At 41.4% G+C, this 23,832-nt stretch overlaps 1 protein-coding gene across 2 annotated transcripts in view; it reads right to left on the reverse strand.

The window, feature by feature from the left end:
* Window positions 1-209: 209 nt before the first annotated feature.
* NKAPD1 (NKAP domain containing 1) overlaps window positions 210-23,832 on the reverse strand; it is a 528,467-nt gene continuing 504,844 nt past the window's right edge. For both annotated transcript variants that reach the window (XM_044081164.1, XM_044081163.1), the window contains one exon: window positions 210-3,171. In XM_044081164.1, coding sequence (XP_043937099.1) covers window positions 2,682-3,171 — 490 coding nt within the window. In that variant the 3' untranslated portion in view covers window positions 210-2,681. The remainder of the gene's footprint in view (window positions 3,172-23,832) is intronic.

Raw genomic sequence — 23,832 nt, forward strand, 5'->3', positions numbered from 1 at the left:
AAGAAAATAATCCTGAGAAACACCACCTTAAAGAAAAAGGAGCTACACTGTTTTACACAAAGACTTTAGGAAAGGCATTACAGAACATCACAGTTACCCAATCAGAAAGAAAACAAAAAAACACAATTAAAAGACTGGCAAGGTGTTATAAAAGGCCATCAATGAATTTCACTACAAATACAGATGATACCAATGTTCTTACAGTCGGGTCCATTTTTCAAAAGTGTTTAATGTGGGCAGCCTAATTATATAACAACCAAGCATACTCAATGGGTAAACAGCAACTAAGACAATTTAGCAAACTAAACACAATCATTACCCTGAGCATTTGAACAGCATGGCTGTACACACAGTAAGGCTAGGTGGCAGACTTCTTGGTAGAGATCTCTCTACAGAACATACACACTTCTAGTTCTCCACAACTAGAGAAGAGTATGCAGAATGCCAGCATCCAAACTCCTGTAAAAGGTGGAGAATGTAGGACTTTACAATACCTGCTGCTAAATAAAGTGACAATCCTACACAGTTGAATATACACAGCATTAAGGCCAAAGACAAGTGGTACTACCTTTGCAACTACATCATGCCTAGGTTGTGTACTTTTGTCACCCAAACCAATAGAAAACAATAAAATGAATGATATTAGAAGATATTTTCATTTACCTTCTTATACTGCTAGGAAACGGACAATGAAAATTTTATAAAAGCCCATCAAATTAAACATAATTAAGAGAAGAACGTGTTACATACCCTGACAGATATTTACAGAAATACCTTTACAATGCATCTGCATACCTACAACAGCTCTACAGCCACCATAAGCTATTTAGTTTACACAGGCATTACACTTTTATTACAGTGACCAGCTAGGAGTATTGGATGCTCACAATACCTACCAGACAAAATAAGAATACTAAAAGGGACCCTATTTACAGCATAATAAAATTGAAGACAAAGAGGATCTTTTGTTTGTCCTGCTATGATGCAATTACACAAGTCCACCCACACTTTTCAACATTACTACAAAGATGAATCATCTCAACTTCATAACTCCTTCACAGATTAAAATGGGGAAAAAAATCAGGAGGCAATTTTGCAACCATAATGGTTAAACTAAGTACACCACCAGATGTCACATTCCGGTTGGCAGTAGTACAATGTTCTCCACTTTGTTTGACGTGTGTGTGTGTGTGTTCTTCCTTGCATAACCAGACAGGAACTAGGCAGAATAGAGTGCATAAATAGCAGTTCACAGTGATGATTTACTACCAAGTAACCAGTTAATGGAAACAAAAAAGACAATGCCAGCAAAACACTGGCACTTCAAGTGCAATTCTTCACTATGTCAATGGGTTATAGTTTCCCTAAAAATAATGTGTGATCCTACTATGAAAGGAACTTTTTGCTCGCTATGCACAGCAATACATATCTAAATTATTTTGACAGCCTCTTCAGAAAAATAATGCTTGTTAATAACATAGACTTGCATGTTCACATGTGTAAAACTGGGGAACAGCAAAACATATGAACTGAAAAAAAGCCCTCAGCTTGCAATCAGCTGTCACGTTTTGAAGGGTGCCGATATCCCACAAAACCAAACCCCCCAAATACACAGCATATGGCATATACATTATTGCTTAAATTTTGCTAGTCTGGGATATGCAATATAAAAGGCTTTTTTATTTTCCTAAAATACCAATTTACAAAGGCAAACAGAGAATCAAATATTTACAAACATAAGCAATGAAATAGTTCCACTGCATTTTTTTTCGTTGATAGGGAATAGGTTTTGCAACTCAAATGCAGACATAATGCAATATATCTTCAAAATATAATACTTTTCATCCCTGCTTTGTAGTCTTTCACAGCTAACATCACCAAACAAATCACATCAGTGATGTATTAGCACACATCAATTACCCACTTTTGTATAAAGGAAGCATCATTTTTCAGGCATGATCACAAAAATGGGAAACATTCATGGGGAAAGCAATCTACAACTCTTCAATTAAACAGGACTAAAAGTTCCACATCTGGGATACAAATATCTGTTTAGTAGATGAACACCAATTAATGAGCAAGGGAGAAGTCAAAAAATGTTCTCATTTAAAGATTACTCACAAGACTTCAGAAGACAATCAACTTTGTGCTTTCAGGGTACCTTTTCATTTACCATGAGCTTACTGTTAGCAAGAATCACAAACAGGAAAAACAACATTTTGAGGTTCCACAATAAATGCTGGAAATGAGATGGTTACCTGGGACTGTGGTTAAATAACTGTATGTCCTAACCTCCTCAGAACATACTCTTCAATGAGTACTCTATTTTTGTACCACATACTCCATTTATCCAAATACTATCCATATTACAGGCTGTGAGCTAAAACCATTTGTTCAGGCTTTATGAATTACTCTACGGTCCAAACATAACACAAAAAGGGATCTGGAATAATGTCCCTTCATGTGCACCTTTGGGGGGGGGGGTCACTTTTCAACCACGATTACAAAAATGTCAACATGTACAGGATTACAACAACCTGTTGATGTTGTTCCTGTTCATTTATATACAAATTTGAAACAGTACCAGTTCTGGAAATGTTTTAAACATTTTTTTTCAAAATGTTGCAAGCCCCCCAAAACAGTTGCAAAATACTCAAGATTTCCCTGATGTAAAGTTTGAGTTAGTCTTCCTCAGAACTCTCAGATCGCTCATCATTTGCCACTTTCCAGTTTTTCCTTTTGTTTTTCTTCTCAATTGTTTCAGTTTCACTTAATGTCCTAGACTGGTGAGACTTTTTCTTACTCTTTCTGCTTTGCTCTGCTTCACTCTCATCAGAACTGCTCAACTCAGATTCGCTTTCACTTGTCCAATCACTCTCATCAGAGGAAAATGAAGGGCTCTTTCTCAACTTTTTTGTACTTTTCTTCTTATGTTTTCTCTTTGTTTTTTTCCTCTCATAAGTCCTTTCATCTGAACTTGTTCCTTCATTTGAAGAATCTGTGCTCTGCTCCCGTTTCTTTCGTTTGACTTTTTTGTGTGATCTTTTCTTCTTCTTCTTATGAGACTGCTTTGACCTCTTCCGTTTTCGTGACCCCTGACTTATCTGTTTTTTATGCCGAGAGGTTTTCTTCCCATTGAGTGTGCTGTCCTTGTTGCTGCCTTGTTCCTCACTAAGAGAGAAAACACAGTGTTACTAAAGAAAATACATGCACAGCCTGCATTACTATCTTGGTATACCTACAATCTAAGTTAGATATTAATTCACTAGCAAAAAGTAAAGGTGTCTGAGCGAAGTACTCACACAAATTTTAAAGACAGTTACAGCTCTGCTTAAAAAAAATCAGGCTTCTATTCACCACCATGAGTTAGAATGGTCTAATCTTTCCAGCAGCTGAATGCGAACCCCCCCCCCAGCATAAGCAGCACTTGTCATGGCCTGTGGCTAAACAAATATCCGCAACATACAAACCCAGTATAAAGACTGTACTAAACACACTACCCTCAGTTCATCTGAGAAACTTCTTTCATAGTAATAATAATAAAATTAATAATGACAATCGTAACAAACTGATGAACAACAGCTATGCCTGCTGTACCAGCTGAGAGAGTTTGCAATGTAATGGATCTTGGGTTTAGTATTAGTTCACCACTAAACACAATCAGGCAATTTTACATCAAAGTCCCATGTTCACAGATGTCTACGTGCCTGGCATACCATGATGTAAAATGCTGGCTACAAACGTGCCTTCATCACAAAAGACAGTAAGTTTACCACCTAGTTGCAAGCAAAGATGTTCATGTAAATCAAGAAATAACACAGACTTAATAAAACAAGTGTTACAAGATAACATATACTTATCTGATTTGTAATGAATTTCAACAGCAACTTCTGAAGGAAGGACTACATCAACAGGGGGATATAGTGACTGCAAGATCAACTGATATGGAACAAAGACAGTTGTATCAATAACAAACGAACAACGATGCTGGGGTATACAGATCACTGCTGTAGTATGAATCCCTATCGAAGGTTAACTGGCCAAAGGGAATGTCTGACCTTTTAATTTGCTTTCCAGAGCTCTGTGAAAGTTCCCATACAGCTCAGCTGTTCTTCCCCCCCAACACAGCTAAAGAGTAACAGCTCAGACTTTAGTAGAAGTGCACTTACGGAACACAAACTTTGCTAAAAGGATTTTATCTTGCAGTGTCTTTTTTACCTTCAAAAAGAGACACAGTGTCCCTCTATAAGCAATTTCAAAATGAAAGTGATCCTTAGGTGGGTGAAGAATTTGAAGTTCCTCAAAGATGAGACAAAGCCTGAAACTTGGTGCAAACATTAGCCTGAAAGTTAGATAGAATATACAGAACACAACTTTAGACAGCCAAAAACAAAACAAATACTTTTATCATTAAAATAACACTTGTGCTTGGGCAAAAATTCTTAAGTGAAGTCAAACATAGCACACATGAACAGTATGACAATTACTGCACTAATAGAAATGTTCAGAGGAAGAATTAAAACGCTGGAAATGCTAAGAACAAGTTTGTAAAACCCATACAGCTGCCCTAAAACTAAATAAACAGATCACAAACAGGTAAAATACTAAGTAGCCAGGGAAGGCTCTGAGGAGGACAGTGCAACAGGCTGACTGTGGAGGATGCCCATCACTTTGAAAGGGGTGTTTTCTTTCCAAGCAGCCCTGACCCTCCTCCCAAATAAAAAAAAAAAAAAAAAAAAGAAGTAATCTTCACAAGGGAGATGGCACCATCCAATGTGCCCCCCCCCCCCCATGAATGTACACTGGGTCATGCACCTTGACTCCTCCCTCTATCTCTGCTTAACTCCTCTACTGCTGGGGCCTCCAATGGAAACCCCATCACCTAGAATGTACTTACAGCGCCCTCCCTCTGTGCCACGTAAACAAGCTTGATCTTGTACCACTTTTATAAATATACAGTAGCACGCAAGACAAGGCTGATGTTCAGTATTACAGACCAAGCAAACATTACCCCACAGGATTCTGCAGGTGAGTCTGGACAGAAACATGGCTTTTAGAAACTCTGTGTAATTTACTGAGCTCATAAATTTTTTTTTTTTTTTTTACTAAGGAACCACTGGGGCTTCTCTAGTTGGGTTAGATGTTTGGATATGTACATAAAAGGCACACTGTATTCTAGTATGACCAAATGGTGGACAAGTAAAGGGGAATGATTACCTCTTCCGACTTAAAAGAGGTAATCAGCTGAGCAAAACAGAAGGCTTCCCTATTGATAGAGGATATGATTATCCATTAAGGTGCCTAGGTCTCTAAAGACAAATGTCTGCTTTAAGTGAAGTGTCATTTATAAGGTAGACGTGGAAGAACAAATGTTTCCTAAACTGCATGATGCTACACTTTCTGGCGTTCAGCTTCAGATCATGAAACTGACACCATGCATTTGTCTAATCCAGGTCCATCTTCGAAGATCTGAGTACCTCCAGTGAAAATGATGACAGACAAGCTTGAGGCCTTTAATGTTACATTTGACATCAAAGAAGCACATACCAAACAAGTGCTCCCAAAACAGAACCATGGAGTGCACCACTGGTGCCAAGCCTCTTAAGAGAATAGTGTGCTATTAATTTTAATTGAGTGGTGTCTCTCTGTGACCCAAATAGTAATCCAATGGTTTTTACACGGACTTGTATTGAGTTTGACGAGTTTGCTGATGGTGCTCCAGTGGGAGATATCAGAAGCCCTAATTAAACTAAAGTGCTTGCACAAAGTTACCCTCATTCAATGCTTCAGTGACCCTCTCAAAGAAATCAGCCAAGTTCAGTAGCCATAGTCTATTTTTTACAGATCCAGTTTGGTTTAGGTCTAGGGATTGTAGGTTGCCTATGCTACCATTTGCATGATCCACAATGATGTTCTCCATAACTTTGCAAATGATAAATACCTTGAGTCAAAGAGCAGGTACTTTTACCTGTGAAGACTATTTTCAGTACCTGTTCAGAGGTATCGCAGTCATTGGGTATGGACTGAATTCTCTGTACTGAGATATTTGGAGACAACAGGCAAAAGCTGTAGTTGCACTTATCTGCAAGGATGTTGGTTATATCCTCAGGGTTTGAGTGGATAATGGCAGTAGAAATAAGCTTTGTGCAATGCTCTGTATTACTTCTGGTTTCTTTACCCAACTGAAAAAGCATCTTATTGTTCCGTTGCTGATGTAGCAAGTTTCATAATTTGCTCTGCAGGATCTGACCATGTTCCTAATTTCTTTTCAAACCATTTTGAGATTGATTTTAACATAAATTTTACATGTTCTTCAGAGTTATGAGTTTTCTCCTTTTATTGTACAAAATATTTGTTGACGAGATCCACCAGAAAGTGTTTGTTTCTAAACTCAGCATTGCACTTGTGGTGAACAGTGGATTTAGCTTCCATGCTTAAGCTCAGATGGGAATATTAAAAAATTATGTACTCACCATAACTTTCCATCTGTGTTGTTCACTTTCATTCTTCCCCAGCTCTTGGGTTCGGATCAGACTTAGCCACGTCTGTCAGCTTGTAGATCACTGAAAATTCTTGAGCTCCTCTCTTTCTCATAATGCCCTAATCACAAACACATTTCAGATCTTGTTTGCTGCCCCTTACTTTGCAGAAGATTAAAATACAATAAATTGCAATATCTTGGACTCAAAGGAACAAGGCTCCTTTCATTATATTTGATCCTTCCAAAATATAACAAGGACAGGGTTGACATGAGGGAAGTTGAGGAAGAATGAATATGAACACAGATGGAATGTTATGGTGAGTACAGAACTTCTTTATCAGACATCAATTTTCATTCGTTACTCAACTCTTGGAAAGGAGTCCGGCGCTAGCTGAACACTGGGAGGACTCTACGGAAGAATATTTCTGAGTACTGCAGAGCCAAACGCTGCGCTTCCCCAAGAGACCAGATCCAATTTGCAACGAAAAATAAAGTTAGAGGATTAGCCCAAGTTGCTGCTGCACAAATATCATCCAGTAAAGATCTAGACAAAAAAGCTGAACAAATTGCTACAGACCTGGTAGAAAGTACCTTTGGCTTTGGGTAACGGCATGTCCAATTTATTACAAAGGTAATTAAGTCAGTCCTTTGGCTAATGTTACTTTAGAAACTGATTTGCCTAATAATTTTGAATCCGAGAAACAAATAATTGTTCTGTTTTTCTAAAATTTTTGGTTCTATGGAAGTAAAGCCGTAATTGTCTGTGAATATCAAACAGGTGTAACATATACTCTCACCTGTTTGAAAAACTTAAAAGGACTGGTAGGTTGATAGTTTGACTGACAATGGATTCTGACACCACTTTAGGAAGAAAGGAAGGATTGGTTTTGCAAAGATACTCTAGCCTTACGAAAAATCAAATAAAGAGGTTTAGAACACAAGGCCTGTAATTCTGAAACATGTCTGGCAGAGGTAATGGCTACTAAAAACAAAATTTTCCAGGTTAAAAGTTTTAGCTCAGTTTTAGCTGAAGGTTCTAATGGAGATTGGGTTAGAGCTTGTAAGACTATGTTTAAATTCCAAGGGGAAGTAGGATCTTTAACTGAAGCTTTAAGAAATATTACTCTTAGAAAGGCTCTGCAAAGTTTGGAGGATGCCAGAGATGAGTTTATTCCTACATCAGAATTGGAAATGGCAGCTAACTGTACTTCAACAGCAGAAGAACTAGCATTGAAAATTGAGGCTAAAAATTCCAGAAGTTTAGGAAAAGCAGCTGAAAAAGTATCCAGTTCTTTTTGTTGTGCCCAAATTACAAACCTTTGACATTTGCTTTTCTAAAGCTTCCCAGTGGAAGCTTTGTGGGATGATAAAACAGTGTGATGGAGAGAGGCGGCTGGACTGTCTAGTGTATCAACAGAACTGAAAAACGCATGCAGTCAACTTTAGGCCTGGAATGATTGAGTGAATAGAGTCTGTCAGGTGAGACAGAAGATCTGGAGTTAGATCCAGAGTCCACGGAGGGTGAAGCAAATGAGGCCAAAAACAGGGAAAACAAATTTATGAGGCCAATAAGGGGCAAGGAGGATTTTTGTGCTCTTCAGTTGAGAGGCTTTCGGATGAAATTTGGGGATTAGGGGTTAATGGGGACAGGCATAACAGAGATCATCAGGCCAATCATGAAGAAGAGTATCGATCTGTGACTCTCCCTGTTGGGGGAGGGATGAGGGCAAAGAACCTGCTGCACTTGCCGTTCAGAGGAGATGCAAAGAGACTGTAGCACGGTTGGCCCCATCGACGAGACAGCTTCTCAGTCACCTTCATGTTGAGACCACTTATGATGCATCAGAATAGACCTGTTTACCTTGTCTGCAATCATATTGGTTTTCCCCAGAATGTGCATTGCTATCTGAAATCAATTGGATGAAATCACCCGCTGCCACACACTCAAAGCTTCTCGACAAAGGGGGTAAGATTTGGTCCCCCCATGTTTGTTGATGTACCAGACTACTGACATTCTCTATCTGAATTGTAACAGTCCCAGTTGAAAGAGGGTAGTGAAATGTCTGCAATGCTAGGAGGACAGCTCTTACTTCCAGGACACTGATATGCATGTTGGCCTCTTCTTGGGACCATGTACCTTGGACCGTCTTTCCCAAGAAGTGCTGCTCCCAATCTGGAAAGCATCTCTGGTAAGTATGGCTTTGGTTTGGGGGAGAACAAAGGGACAACTGTTTAGTACTTGGGAGGAGTTTATCAACCAAAGGAGAAAATTCAAAATAACTCAAGCTTGCAAAAATGAACTGAACAATGGATGAAGTAGAATGGACCACTCAGTTGCAAGTGTCCACTGAAAAATTCTCATATGGTACCTTGCCAACAGTACCAGAATGTGCTGCTGACATGGAACCCAAAGCTTGGAGGATCAGTCCAGAGAGATAGAATGATTTTGAATAATCTGTTTGACTTGAAATTGAATATAATGAACCCTAGGCTAAGGGAGAGATGCTGTTTGAGTGAGTGACTGCATCAAGTGAGACACCTATGAATTCCAAAAACTGAGCTGGTTCTAGATGAGATTTGTTGTAGATGTGACACCCCTGCACTGGCCCAGTAATCAAGGAGCCTCAATCCTCGCCACTAACACCAGTGAGGAATGTGCACAAGGAAGAAGATGACAAGTACACACACAGTAAAGTACAACTTCCCTTAAGAGCACACAGGGATTACAGTCAGTCTAGGGCTGGTTTCTCCCTCTCTCACCAGATCCCCAATAAGACTCCCCACTGGCACAGCTACAGGGTTCAGATCTCAGCCGAGTGGTCAAGCCAAAACCTCCAGCATCCTCTCTGTCCAACCAGTGCTTCATGTCCCTGCCCAAGTAGCTGACACACACACACACACACACACACACACACACACACACACACACACACACACACACACACACACAGATATGATTTATATACAAACACACAGACACTCCTGGGGAAGGCTGGCACAGGGTCACTAGCTATGACCCCTTCTGCCCAGACTATATGGTAGTAATCACTGCCACCAACCACCTTTACTTATCAGCTATTATAAGGCCCTTACCAAAGGATGACCAATTCTACTGTGCAATGTTACTGTTATCCAAATGGTACGTGTGACCTGAACTTTTAAGGCTATTTAGGAGTGGCCTACACAGCATCACCAAATACATATGCAAGTACTCTAAGAACTTAAATATTTCAACAAAACCAGCCACAATTAAAATGTTTAAATGTATTTAATAACAAATAATAAACACATAAGACAATACTCATTAACTCAACACAGTGACAGCAGAGTTCAGAATCACAGGAAATACTTTAAAACAAAGTTGCATGATAGTCTCACTTGAATACAGAAAACATCTATACTGGTCTTACTATTTTCCTATCTCTTAAGAGAAACAGAGCAAAGACAAGTCCTGATGAGAAGATGTTGTCAGATCCAAAACCACATACAAACTGCACAGACTTACTCTGAAATCGTTCTTAAATTAATAATACACCATTACTGCTGGGTTAGCTAGATGACATCACTATTTAACACCTGTCTCTAGTTCCCAGGCTAAACAGATACCAACAGAATTTAACATGTCTCTATGAAAAATACTTATCTGTTAGAAGCTTGCCCTGAACTGGAAATCTTAAAACAATTAACACTTTTACATTTTAAACTTAGTAATTACTTCTGTCTTAAGACAACAGAAAAACTCTAGCTGTAGACATTCTGTCTTCTTGCTAAAACTGAGAGAGAACACAATCTTAAGCAATTTTAGCTTATTTTCTTAGAGTTTTACAAGTTAACTCTGTATGTTCCAGCTTCTTACTATAAAAACATACATTTGCATAGGCATATAGTTCATATACATTTCTGTTCCTTTCCAGTAGGGTACACCATGGTTACATTCTTGAAGCTCAGCACATAACATACAGTTTAAAGTAACATAGTTTTCTTACATTTGTAAGACAAGCATACAGAACATAATACTATTCACCAATGACATTGAATTATTTACAAAATTCTAGCTAGCTGGGATGGCAGCTTTCACAGTGGTTGAAAAATTCCCAGGCAGAAGCACAACTGGAACACAAAATTTTAGGTTAGAATCATATGTTGCCTGGTTGGAGCAATAATGATCCAGTCATTCAGATACAGAAACACCAGAGTTCTTGCAGCCTCAAGTGTACTGTCACTACTACCATACATTTGTTGAACACCCTGGGGCTGTGGTGAAACCAAAGTGCAGCTCTTTGAATTGGTAATGACTGGCTCCTAGACACAAGTGTGGATGCCTTCTGGATTGCCTGTTCATTTTGATGCAACAGTACGCATCCTGAAGATCTATGGAGCGCATCCAACAGTCCTTGTGTAAAAAAGGGAAAATGGACTGAACCATGACCATCTAGAACTTTGTATACTGAACTGACAGATTGCAGAGATCCAAAATTGGTCTCTAGCCCCGTTTTCTTTGGCACTAAAAAGAATCTTTAGCAAGTTCCCGACTCATTCTGCTCTGGGGCACCTCTTGGATGACTGTATTTCTAGCAGCTTGTTTATCTCTAGTGCTAGTGCTTCACTCTGACTGCGTGGAACACTGGGGATTTTCTTTGAAACCAACGGGAGTGAATGGGAAAATGGTATGATACAATCTCTGGATACTATCTTCTGCACCCATGAATCTTTTATAATTTCTAACAATGCTCTCTGGTGCAGGGATAAATGACCCTGACTGCCTCCAGAGATGGACAGTCTGGCCTCCTTTCAGGAACACTGGTAAGACCTGTCAGAAAAAGCCTCTCCAGATCCTTGAATAGACTGTGTCTTTAGAGTTCCTCCCTCTGCCTCGGGGGAAACTGTCTCCATGTGGATCATGGAAGGGACCCTGTGGGATTTCCTGAACCACATTTTTTTGACCACCTTGTTGATTCCAAGAAAATGTTCGTTGAGGGGGCGAAAAACACATGCCCACAGCACACAGGGTTTTACCTTCCTGCTCACACCTAGAGTGTGCATCTTTTACTTTGGAGCCAAATAAGGAACTTCTGTCAAAGGCAGCACTGACAAAGGAAGCTTTGAAGGGTTCTGCAAAGTCACACAAGCACATCCAGGCATGTCTTCTGATGGAAATGCCTGACCCCCCCGTGAGATGCCTCCTGCTGCATGGGAGATGAACCTCATAGACGAACTAGAAATGGATTGAGGGGTAGCCAACTTGAGAGCTAAAAGTGCTCGCTGCCTTGGAGGATATGGTCCCAGAGACAGATTTGGTAAGTTCCTTAATCAAATCCCTCCGGAGTCTTGAGAAGTGCGCCAAACAGTTCAGTGACTGGAAAGCAAAGTTCGCTGAAGCATAAACACACTTCCCAAATCTGTCCAATGACCGAGACTCCCTGTTAGGGGGGTGGATAGAAGAACTGTTCTGTGAGCTCCCTCTTTGTGGTTACCACTACGACCATGGCATCAACCAGTACTCCCTTGCTCTAAAAGGTTCTGTCTTTAGGTGATGCCAGGATCGTATCTGCTCTCTTGGGGATTGGTTCAATGGTATCAGGTTCCTTTCATACTTATCGAGAGACCAAATCAATGAGCTCATCAGCGGGGAGAGTCATCCAGGAGGTAGATGGGTCAGCACTAAAAGCATACAGGAATACAGACTCCTCTTGGGAAAGGTTGTTGGGAGACCAACCACCCCTTTGCTTTATGAGCTCCAGAATTTCTCCAAATAAGAGGCCACTGAGTGGTGACCTTGGGGACCCTGTCCTCAAAGTTGGCATCTTCTGTGATTCATGAGGAGAGTCCAGGTTCTTCCTTTGCACTTTTTCTTCCTGGGAACTTCTTTGGTGGGATGCTCCATAGAAGTGTTAGAAGAAATCAGTATTCCCCCTGCTGGGTATCCTGGTGACTAACTTGGACTGGATGTTCCACTGAAACAGTTGATTGAGGCTCAAGATGCAGACCCGAAGAAGGTATAAAAGTCTGAGTTCTAGGGATAGAGAAAGCTCTCTCCACTGCTTCGAATGCAGAATGCCTCGGACACAAAGAAACCAATGGCTCTGATAAAACTTGCATACTGGCCATAAGCTCCCTACGCCCTGAAGCCACAGCACTTGAAGACGGAGTCAGAGCAGAGCTATCCAGCATCAATGCTCTGAGGGGAAGAGATGGTTCCGATAGCTTCTGAGTCAACTTCAACAGCTCTGATATGGTGCTGATGCTACAGCTTCAAGAGTAGTCCAGGTCTGAGCATCCAGTCAGATGCTCCTGGAGTTGAAGATACCAGTATCTTTGGATAAGACGTGAACGACTCCAGAATCATCTGATTACTCCAAAACCAGTGGTCGGATCAGAGAATGAGCTAAATGGCAGGGGTGGGGGATAGTACTAATAAGGGTCTCTAGACCTGATGGGGTCAGAGCCAGGAGGACACCCATTTGAATTTGCATCCAGAAGAACTTCCTCTTCATTCTGTCGATGTCAGATTCAGTCAAATTTTTGGAAGAATGGGCTGAAGATGCTGTTGATGAAGGTCTTGAATGGTGATGCAGGGGGAAGGTAGCCTAGAGGTAACAGGATCTGTGCCCAAGAGGGACAATCTGATACAAGGAGATTTTTCTGTTCTGGTCTTTGGATCCAAAGAGCTCGGATCTGAAGTCTTAGAAAATTTCATAGGAGGTTCAGAACCAGGAGCCGGAGAAGTGGTTGGTTCTGGGGAATGCCTCCTAGAATTCTTTTTATTGTTTTTTTTTTTTTTAAAAGGATCTGTGCCCCAGATGATGATGATGTAGACTCAGAGGGTAGCCAACCTCTAAGGATTAATTTGATTTTTCTGTCTATAAGGGCCCTAGGGTTAAAGGCCTTACAGATATCACAACTGGAGTCAAGATGTGATGGGCCTAAACAATACACCCAATTTGGAATGTGTGTCCGACAAGGGAATATTGTGACCACAAGTCATGCACATTTCTTGAAACCGGAGGGTTTCTCAGACATTATTCCAGGGTGAAAAAATAGTATATTTAAAGAACTTTTTTTTTTTTTTTTTTTTTTTTTAAAGTTATAAGGATAAAAGGATATACCAACAATGGTAACTATAGATGGAGAAAAAAAGTACAAAACATACCAGAGATAGTAATTAAGAATACAAAGTACTTAAGAAATTTTTACTGGAAATAGGGACAATGTGCAATAAGAACTATAAAAGTTATAGAAAAGGGAAAGCTATTAAGATATAATAAAAATATAATCTCAATCATAGTACCAAAGTCGCTAAAATCTCGAGAGCAAAACAGTGACCACATCTGTACACTAAGGTGGCAAATGAAGTATGGGATATGTTAGGGAATAGGGCATCATGGCAAAGGGAGGAGCTTGAGAGTTTTCAGTGATCCACGAGCTGGTAGAAGCAGCTGATTTGGATCCGGGGATCGTATCTGAATCCAAGAGTTGAGGAATGAAGGAAAATTGACAAAATCAGATCCTTGGTTATATACAGGGATATTTGCTTCAGGGTCACTGAGATGGCCCTGGAGTCGAAGATACCAGTATCTTCGGATAAGATGTGAATGACTCCAGAATAATCTGATGACTCCAAAACCAGTGGAGTATGAGCTAAATGGTAGGGGTGGGGGGTAGTACTAATAAGGGTCTCTAGACCTGATGGGGTCAGAGCCAGGAGGACCCCCATTTAAATTGGCATCCAGAGAAACTTCCTGTTCATTCTGTCAATGTCAGCTTCAGTCAGATGTTTGGAAGAATGGGCCGAAGATGCTGTTGACGAAGGTCTTGTCTTAAATGGTGATGCCTCTGAGACAGCTCCAAGAAGGGGGAAGGTAACTTAGAGGTAACAGGATCTGTGCCCAAGAGGGACAATCTGATCCAAGGAGCTTTTTCTGTTCTGGTCTTTGGATCCAAAGAGCTCGGATCTGAAGTCTTAGAAAATTTCATAGGAGGTTCAGAACCAGGAGCCGGAGAAGTGGTTGGTTCTGGGGAATGCCTCCTAGAATTCTTTTTATTGTTTTTTTTTAAGGGATATGATCCCTAGATGATGATGATGATGTAGACTCAGAGGGTAGCAAACCGCTAAGGATTAATTTGATTTTTCTGTCTATAGGGTTAAAGGCCTTACAGATATCACAAGTGGAGTCAAGATGTGATGGGCCTAAACAATATACCCAATTTGGAATGAGCATCCGACAAGAGAATCTTGTGACCACAAGCCACACATTTCTTGAAACTGGAGGGTTTCTCTCACATTATTCCAGGGTGAAAAAAATAGAATATTTAAAGAACTCTTTTTTTCAAAGAGGAAAAAAAAGTTACAAGGATAAAAGAATATACCAACAATGGTAACAATAGATGGAGAAAAAAGTACAAAAAATACCAGAGATATTAATTAAGAATACAAAAGTACTTAAGAAATTTTTACTGGAAAAAGAGACGAGGTGCAATAAGAACTATAAATGTTATAGAAAAGGGAATGTTATAAAGCTATAATAATGATATAATACAATCTAATCTCATAGTACCAACGTCACTAAAATCTTGACAGCAAAACTGTGACCACATCTGTACACTAAGGTGGCAAATGATATCTGGGATATGCTAGGGAATAGGGCATCATGAGAAAGGTAGGAACTTGACAGTTTTCAGTGATCCATGAGCTGGTAGAAGCAGTTGAGTTGGATCCAGGGATCGTATCTGAACCCAAGAGTTGAGGAATTAATGAAAATTGACAAAAATGAGGTCCTTGGTTATATACAGGGATATTTGGCTTCAGGGTCATTGAGGGCTAGGGAAAGTTGAACTGTCTCAAATTCTCAATGAGTGCAAGATGACTGGCCTCAGAGAAGTCTTGGGTGGCTGGATTGACTGCTGGCCTGTACTGGAAGACCATACGGTGAATGACACCACACAGAAATCTGATATAACCAGTGTGGGTGTGACAATGGGTGAGGGGGCAAACATGGTCTGTATTTATGAGGACAGGATCAAGTATTTTGGTGCCCTTAGTTACAAAGGATACTATTTGATCAAAGGTATTTACAATGATGAAGTCAAAGAAGCACTGTATGTAATTATTTGCAGAGGTGTAGCTGTGCCATTTAATGAAGGGGTGCTTCAAGTCCCCCTCAAAGATGGTATTGAGGTCTATGGAGAAGAACTGGGTTTCATGATCTGCAGGTGTTACAGATGGGGGTCTAACTGGCCAAGATGTGATGAAAGGTCTTTTTTTCTGATTTTGGCTATGAAGGAGTTCAATGTCACTGCCTTGGTCGATTCATTTACAGGTGCCCTGGTCGATTAATCTAGAGGTGATGGTTTTCTGGATAAAGACAGAACATGCTGCCGACACCACCACCATTACCTATCTACAATTTTAGTCCCAAATGAGTGGAGTCCAGGAAGCAAGGTAAGGAAGTGTTCTCTCTGTTCTGGAAAAAAACACTTTCCAGAGTAAGGAAGACCTTATGGAAGTGCATTTTTATTCAGTGTTACGTGGTTTAAAAAGGTGCCCAGACAAGCCCAAGGAGCAGCTCAATGTAGTTGGAAATCAGGCTCAAAACCTCAAATAGATCACTTAAAGAGCCTATTACCATAAAGGCTAGTTGAAACATCCTATTTCCAAAACAATCATCTAACTGCTTCTTGAAACCAGTCAGTGTTTACTGGTCTAATGTCTACTCATAACAAATCTCATAACCTTTCATATCTGCAATGAAAATAACTTCTTTTTAAGCACTTATAGGCTGGTAACTCCACTAATGCATGCTTATTCCTACTGCAGTAAGAGTGGTATACAAATTCCACCTTAACAGTGATGAGATAACCTAATTTGCAAAACACATGTAAACTAAAATCAAATCCTCCTCTAACTAGCCTATAACCTACTGAGAACGCAAACGGCTGAATAAGGATTTCCCTACAGATAAGATACATTACTTAAACATTTATCTTGCATAACATTCTTTAAATTTTCTCCGCCCTCTGGTTTTATGTGAGACAGAATAATGTGTGGCCTGATAAAACCTTTACACACAGGAATTAACACCTTCTCAACCCCTACAGAATGTTCATCAAGGAACAGCACTTCCTAATTACTAGATTTAGGTTTTCATCACAGTGCAACTGATTGCCAATAACAAGCTCAAGTCTTGTTCCTGCTGGGCTTTTACTAAAAGGTTATTGTTTAAGGTATACGAGTAACCAGGACTGTTAGAACCAGTAGTCAGTATCTTGCAGTTTCTCATTCCAAATAACAAATGTTTTGACTTAGACAAGCTATACAAAAGTACAGTTTTGTACCTACCATAAATGTAGATGTTCGAGTGTTCACACTGCTGCAGTCATCACACTTCGGTTATCCTGCCGTCAGGCGATCCCACAGTCGGGCAGAGTTCCAAAGTCTTGGTCCGGCGTCGGTTGCTGTCGCTTCTTCCCTGACGTCAGTGCGGCAGGGGTATACAAGATGCATCCGACGCCATTTTCTTCAGTTTTTCTTGCCCCAGATGTCAGGTGCCCCCAAGTACGTAGGCAATGCATATTGCTAATAACAGTTTATACACATAAAATAACAGCAATACCTTTAGTTACAAGCAAATACACCACAAAGGTTGTATAGGACAGAAAGGTATAGATAAGGCCAGTCAGTCCAGAGGGGATGGAGGGAGGGTAACCAGGACTGCAGCAGTGTGAACACTCGAACATCTACATTTATGGTAGGTACAAAACTGCACTATGTTCATCGTGTTACACTGCTGCAGTCATCACACTTGGGTAGAACCCCAAAGCTAAGGTTGGGTGGCTGGTCTATAAGGAGTTAGGATTGGCTAAGAGGCCCTGCAGAACTGCAGTGGCAAATCCTGCTCTGGATTTAGAGTAAAGAGGCAGGTGGTAATGCTTGGTAAAGGTGTGCACTGAACTCCAAGTTGCAGCCTCCAAAATTTCCTTGGTAGGTACTTCTCTGAGAAAGGCCGTTGAAGTGGCTGTAGCCCTGGTGGTATGTGGCTGAATGTGTTTTGGGACTGATTTTCCTTGCTGTGTGTAGCAGTAACGAATACAGTGTCCTATCCATTTGGATATAGTCTGCTTTGAGATAGCCTTGCCCTGTGATCCTGCAGCATATGCTACAAACAGTTGCTCAGTTTTCCTGATAACTTTTGTTTTGTCCAAGTAGAAGCGTAGCTGCCTGTGTATGTCCAAGGAATGCAGAAGTTTCTCCCCTTTATTCTGGGAGTTTGGATAAAAAGTTGGCAAATGGATGGTTTGGTTAAGAGCCACACTAGATACCATCTTTGGCATAAAGGTAGGGTTTGTCCTTAGAGAAACCCTGTCCTGATGAAAAATTATAAAAGGTTCCACTGCCATTAATGCCTGTAGCTCTGAGACTCTTCATGCTGAAGTTACTGCTAGGAGCAGAGCTGTTTTCTCTGATAAAAATTTTAGATCGGCTGTATTTGCTGGCTCAAAAGGTGGCAGGGTTAGTTTTTCCAAAACGAAATTGAGGTCCCAAGTTGGTGTTGGTGCTCTCCGGGGCGGTCTTATGTTTTTAGTCCCTCTGAGGTACTGCTTTAAGCAAGGGATGCGAGAATAAAGGAGGATCCGTGTTGTAATGTGCTGAAATGGCAGAGGCGTGGATCTTAATTGATGAGAAGGATAGGCCTCTGTCCAGCATCTCAGTTAAGTATTGTAAAATCTGAGGAATGTTTGGAATTAGAGGGTCAAGGCTTTGAGCCTGGTTCCAGGCGCAGAGTCTCTTCCATTTTTCTGAGTAAGCTTTCCTTGTGGTAGGCCTCCTGGCCTCCAAAATGACATCCATAACTGCTTTAGAGAAAGGTGTTGCCTGTTTGACTAATGTATCTGCCAGGCAGCCAGGTTTAGGGTTTTGAGCTGCCCGTGCAGGATCTGATTGTTTTGTTGAGTCAGAAGGTGTGGAATTTGAGGCAAAATCCATGGTGGGCCTTGAGCAAGGTTCCTTAAGATAGGGTACCAGTGCTGGCGTGGCCAGTCTGGAGCAATCTAGATCATCTGTGGTTTCTCGTCTGGCTTTTAGGAGTACCTTTGAAAGGAGGGGCAGAGGTGGGAATGCATAAACGTTTAGGTTTTTCCAACTGAACAAAAGAGCATCCACTTTCCATGCTTGTTTGTGATACGTCCTTGTGCAGAATTTTTGTAGTTGGCAATTCAGTGGGGAGGCAAAAAGATCTATGTCTGGGCATCCCCATTTTTGGGTTATCATGCTGAATATTTGTGGATTCAATTTCCATTTGTGAGGGTCCATGATATTTCTGCTTAGATCATCTGCCAGAGTACTTCTCTTTCCTGGCAGGAATTGTGCTTGCAGGTGGACTTGGTACGTTAGAGCTGTGTCCCACAAGGTCATGGCTTGCCTGCATAGGGGGTAAGAATGAGTGCCCCCTTGCTTGTTTATGTACCACATTACTGTGGTGTTGTCTGTCTTTAGTAGTAATTGTCCTGGCTGCAGAAGGTCCTTGAAAGCTGTTAGGGCATTTTGAACAGCCAACATCTCTTTTTGATTGATGTGTAGATGCATCTGGTCTGTGGGTCCACTTGCCCTGAATGCATTTTCCTGCCATGTGTGCTCCTCAGGTGTAATCTGAAGCATCTGTTGTTAGTGTCTGCCTGGCTGCGGGTAGGGTGAAAGGCTGTCCCTTGTTTAGGTGACATGCCTGTGCCCACCATCGAAACTCCTGTTGTAGGCAGGGAATCATTGGTATTACTGCTTCTAGACTGTGAGTGTTGAGTCCAAACACTTTTTAGGTACCATTGTATTTTCCTCATATGCAGTCTGGCAGATGGTATTAGTAGTATGCAGGATGCCATGAATCCCAGGGCCTGAAGAATTTTTCTTGCAGGGAGATGGGACTTTTTTGCCAGTAATTGAAAATATTGACTTAATTGCACTTGTTTGTCTGGCGTGAGGTAAGCCATCTGGGCCGTTGTATTTAAGCTGGCACCCAGGAATGTAATCTGTTGTGAGGGCACTAGTTTTGACTTCTTTTCATTTACTGTGTACCCTAGAGAAGTTAGCAACCTCTTTACAAACGCCAGATGCTGTGGAAGAATGTCCTTTGTCTCTGCTTGAATGAGGCAGTCGTCCAGGTATGGATATATTTGAATTCCTTTTTGTCTGCAAAAAGCAACTACTGGTGCCAGGCACTTTGTGAAGACCCTGGGTGCAGTAGATAAGCCAAAGGGCAGTGCAGAGAATTGGTAGTGCATTGAACCAGCTTTGAATCTGAGGTATCTTCTGCAATTTTGTCTGATAGGGACATGCAGGTATGCCTCTTTGAGGTCCAGAGTAACGAGCCAAGCGTTCTTGCCCAGCATGGGTAGAAGCTGCTGTAAAGTCAACATTTTGAATTTTGGAATATCCAGGTAAGTATTTAGAATTGAAAGGTCTAGTATGGCCCTCCTGGCCTTGTCCTTTCTGGGGACCAGGAAGAGTCTTGAGTAAAATCCTTGTCCTTGTTCTTGCTGTGGTACTTTTTGAATAGCTCTCATGTCCATGAGGGCTGAAATTTGTCTTTGTGCCTCTGCCCATTGATTTTGTGGCAGGTCTGGCATTCCTTTTAGCCTTGGTAAAGTATGAAAGTGGAACCTGTAACCTTGAGACACAATATTCAGAACCCATTTGTCTTGGGTTATTGTTTGCCAGTTTTGAGAAAAATGTGCTAGTTTCCCCCCCAAGGGGGATTCCAAAAGGGAAGTGCTTGGCGTACGAAGGGGAAAGTCATTGTGACTGTTTCCTGTAAGGTTGAGACTTGCCCTCACCTCCTTTTGGGTCGAGTTGCCCCACTGTCTCCGTCTGTCTGAGCCTTGGGGTTGAGATCTGCCTCTTGGGCGTCTGTATCTGCCTCTCTGTGGCCTGTCTGACACTGGAAAGGACCAATTTTTTGTAGGTCAATTTCTGCTAAATCGAGGTGGCTGTACCTATAAGAAATCCTTGACTGTTTGCATAGATTTAGCTTTATCCTCCATTTTCTTCAACACCTCTTCTGCCTTAACACCAAACAAGGTATCATGCTGTAAAGGAGCATCCAATAATTTTGCCTTAACATGATCAGGTAAACTCTGTTCTTTTAACCAAGCATGCCTTTGAATCACTGAACCTGTAACTACAGCCCTACAAGAGGCCTCTAGAGAATCAAAACCACATTGCAGAGTATGTTTTCCCACCTGTTCAACTGCATGCAACAAATCCTGCATTTCTTTCCAATCAGGAGCTTCTGAGCTTGCAAGCATTTTCTGTTTTAATTGAGCCATTAAATATTGTTGGTACTTAAGCATGTGAAACTGGCAATTTAAAGATCTTACTGCTAGAGTTGCAGAAGTTTATACTTTCTTCCCCTATCTATCCAAAGCTCTGGAATCTCTGTCAGAGGGTACTGGATTTTTTGCAATGGAAGCCTTAACTCCTTTTGGACCCTGGGAAATAGGTTTCTGGATCTGCAGAAGGGTTTATATAAAGAAACTTGTGAGAGTCAGGGACTCTGTAGTACCCATCTGGCTTGGCTGGTGCAGGGGGTAAATAATCAGGAGATAAGCTGGATTCAGAGAACACCATCCACAATATCTAGTACAGGCGGAATAGCCAGTGGCCTGTGCCGAGGTAGTAAAAGGAAATATCTGAGCCTTTTCTTAGATTCTGAGTATTCCTGACTTTCCCAATGGAAATGCTCCCTCATGGTATGTAAAGTTTCCCCAAAAGAATAATCCTCAGGAGGAGAGGCTGAAGGGATAGATTCTTCAGCATCAGAGTCATCATATGGAGGTATAGAGTACCCCTGGTCAGAAGAGGAATCAGAGGAAATGAAAACCTGATCTGAGGAATCATTGTCTGTATCCTGCCTAGGCCTTTTCTCGGGAGGGGATTGGGAACCCCCGATTAGAGTAATGAGGTCTTCGGCCATTTTAAGCATCTGTTTCTTAGGCATGGTGGTTTGTCCAGGAGAATGCTGTACTTGTTTCTTTGTCTTTAGTGGTACTTTTGTCTTGGCTGTTGATTTAATGGTAAGTTGTGTAGGTCTGAAAAAGTACAGTTTTGTACCTACCATAAATGTAGATGTCCGATAGATATGCAACTGCAGTCCTGACATATGGGTTGTCCTGCCTCAGGCAGCCCTTCGGTCGGCTGGATTCCAAAGTCTGGGTCCGGCGTCAGCTGATGTCGCCTCTTCCCTGACGTCAGAGCGGCTGGGGTATAAAAGCATCAGTCGACGCCATCTTCTTCAGTGTTTCTTGCCCCAGATGCCAGGTGCCCTCCAAGGAAGGCTAAATTTAGAGAATGGATAAAATTCCAGACATGCACAACAGTAATAAACAGATACACCATAAATACTATCCCCAGCTAATATGAAAAGGGGGGAGTGTACCCAAAAAGATAATTACAGAGGGGTAGGAGGGAGGGAAAACCTGACTGCAGTTGCATATCTATCGGACATCTACATTTATGGTAGGTACAAAACTGTACTATGTCCTTCAAGAATGCAACTGCAGTCCTGACATATGGGTTGAATACCATAGCCAAGCTGGGGGTGGTAGGATCTAAGATAATGATGGTGTAGCTAAAATGCCCTGCAGGACTGCAAAAGCAAAGCCTGCTCGGGATCTGGAATATAAAGGCAGGTTGTAATGCTTGGAAAATGTATGCACGGAGCTCCATGTAGCAGCTTCTAGAATGTCCTTTGTAGCCACCCCTCTTAAAAAGGCTGTGGAGGTGGCTGTAGCTCTGGTGGAGTGGGGCCTGATATTGGCTGGCACACCTTTTCCATGGAAAGAGTAACAGAATCTGATGCAGTTTCCAATCCATTTTGAAATTGTTTGTTTGGAAATTGCCTTCCCTTGTACTCCAGGAGCGTAAGCTACAAATAGTTGGTCAGACTTTCTGTTGGCCTTTGTTCTATCCAAGTAATAGCGCAATTGTCTGTATATGTCCAAAGTGTGCAGAAGTTTTTCTCCTTGATTTTGAGGATTGAGAAAGAAAGTAGGCAGGTGAATTGCTTGATTTAGAGAAACCCTGGATATCACTTTTGGCATGAAAGAAGGATTGGTTCTTAAAGAGACTCTGTCCTGATGAAAAATGAGAAATGGAGGTACTGCCATAAGGGCCTGTATCTCCGAGACTCTTCTTGCTGAAGTAATTGCCAACAGGAAAACTGTTTTCCATGAGAGAAATTGCAATTCTGAAGATGCTGCTGGCTCAAAAGGTGGAAGAGTTAATTTTTCCAAGACGAAATTGAGGTCCCATGCAGGCACTGGTGGTTTTCTTGGAGGTTTGATATTCTTTATCCTCCTTAGAAACTGTCTTAGCAAAGGATGTGAAAACACAGGTGGATCACAGTTGTATTTTGCTGAAATTGCTGAAGCGTGTATTTTTATGGAAGAATATGAAAGGCCATTGTGAAACATTTCTGCCAAGTATTCTAGAATCTGTGGGATGTTCATTACTGATGCATCCTGACCCTTGTTGGCATTCCAGATGTTGAACCTCTTCCATTTGGCTAAATAAGTTTTTCTGGTGGAAGGCCTGCGTGCTTCCAGTAGGATCTCTTGAACTTTTTTGGAGAGAGAAATATGGGTAGAAGTCATGTAACCCTCCAAGCTGTCAGTTGCAATGTTTGCAGGTTTGGATGAACAGTCCTGTAATCGTGCTGAGTTATAAGCAGAGGCCATAGGGGCAGGGGCCACGGTTTGGTGCGAGTTATGCTCCTTAGTAATGGGTACCAGTGCTGTCTTGGCCAGTCTGGAGCTATCAAAATGCCTTTCGGTTGTTCTGCTCTGATCTTCAGTAATACCTTGGTCATTAATGGTAGAGGCGGGAATGCATAGATTGTTAGAGAATTCCAGCTGAAGGAGAGAGCATCTATTCTCCAGGCTTGAGGATGGTGAGTCCTTGAGCAGAACTTTTCCAGATGATGATTGTGGTGTGAGGCAAAGAGGTCTATGTCCGGCCTTCCCCATGCATGAGTTATTTGTGAAAAAATGCCTGGATGCAACATCCATTCGTGGGGGTCCATAATGTTTCTGCTTAGACTGTCCGCCAGAATATTGTCCTTGCCTGGAACAAACTGGGATTGCAACTGTATGTTCAGTTTCAGGGACTTTTCCCAAAGAGTCATTGCTAGTCTGCAAAGGGGGTAAGAATGGGTACCTCCCTGCTTGTTTATGTACCACATAACAGTGGTGTTGTCTGTCTTTATTAACAGATGACCTTGGTGAAGAAATTTTTCGAAGGCCTCGATTGCATGAATCACTGCCAGCATCTCTTTTTGATTGATGTGCAGATGCAATTCTCGGGGTGC

The sequence above is a fragment of the Protopterus annectens genome, chromosome 8.part0, assembly GCF_019279795.1.
Source record: "Protopterus annectens isolate FY-2018-M chromosome 8.part0, PAN1.0, whole genome shotgun sequence".
In the NCBI taxonomy this organism is placed as follows: domain Eukaryota; kingdom Metazoa; phylum Chordata; order Ceratodontiformes; family Protopteridae; genus Protopterus; species Protopterus annectens.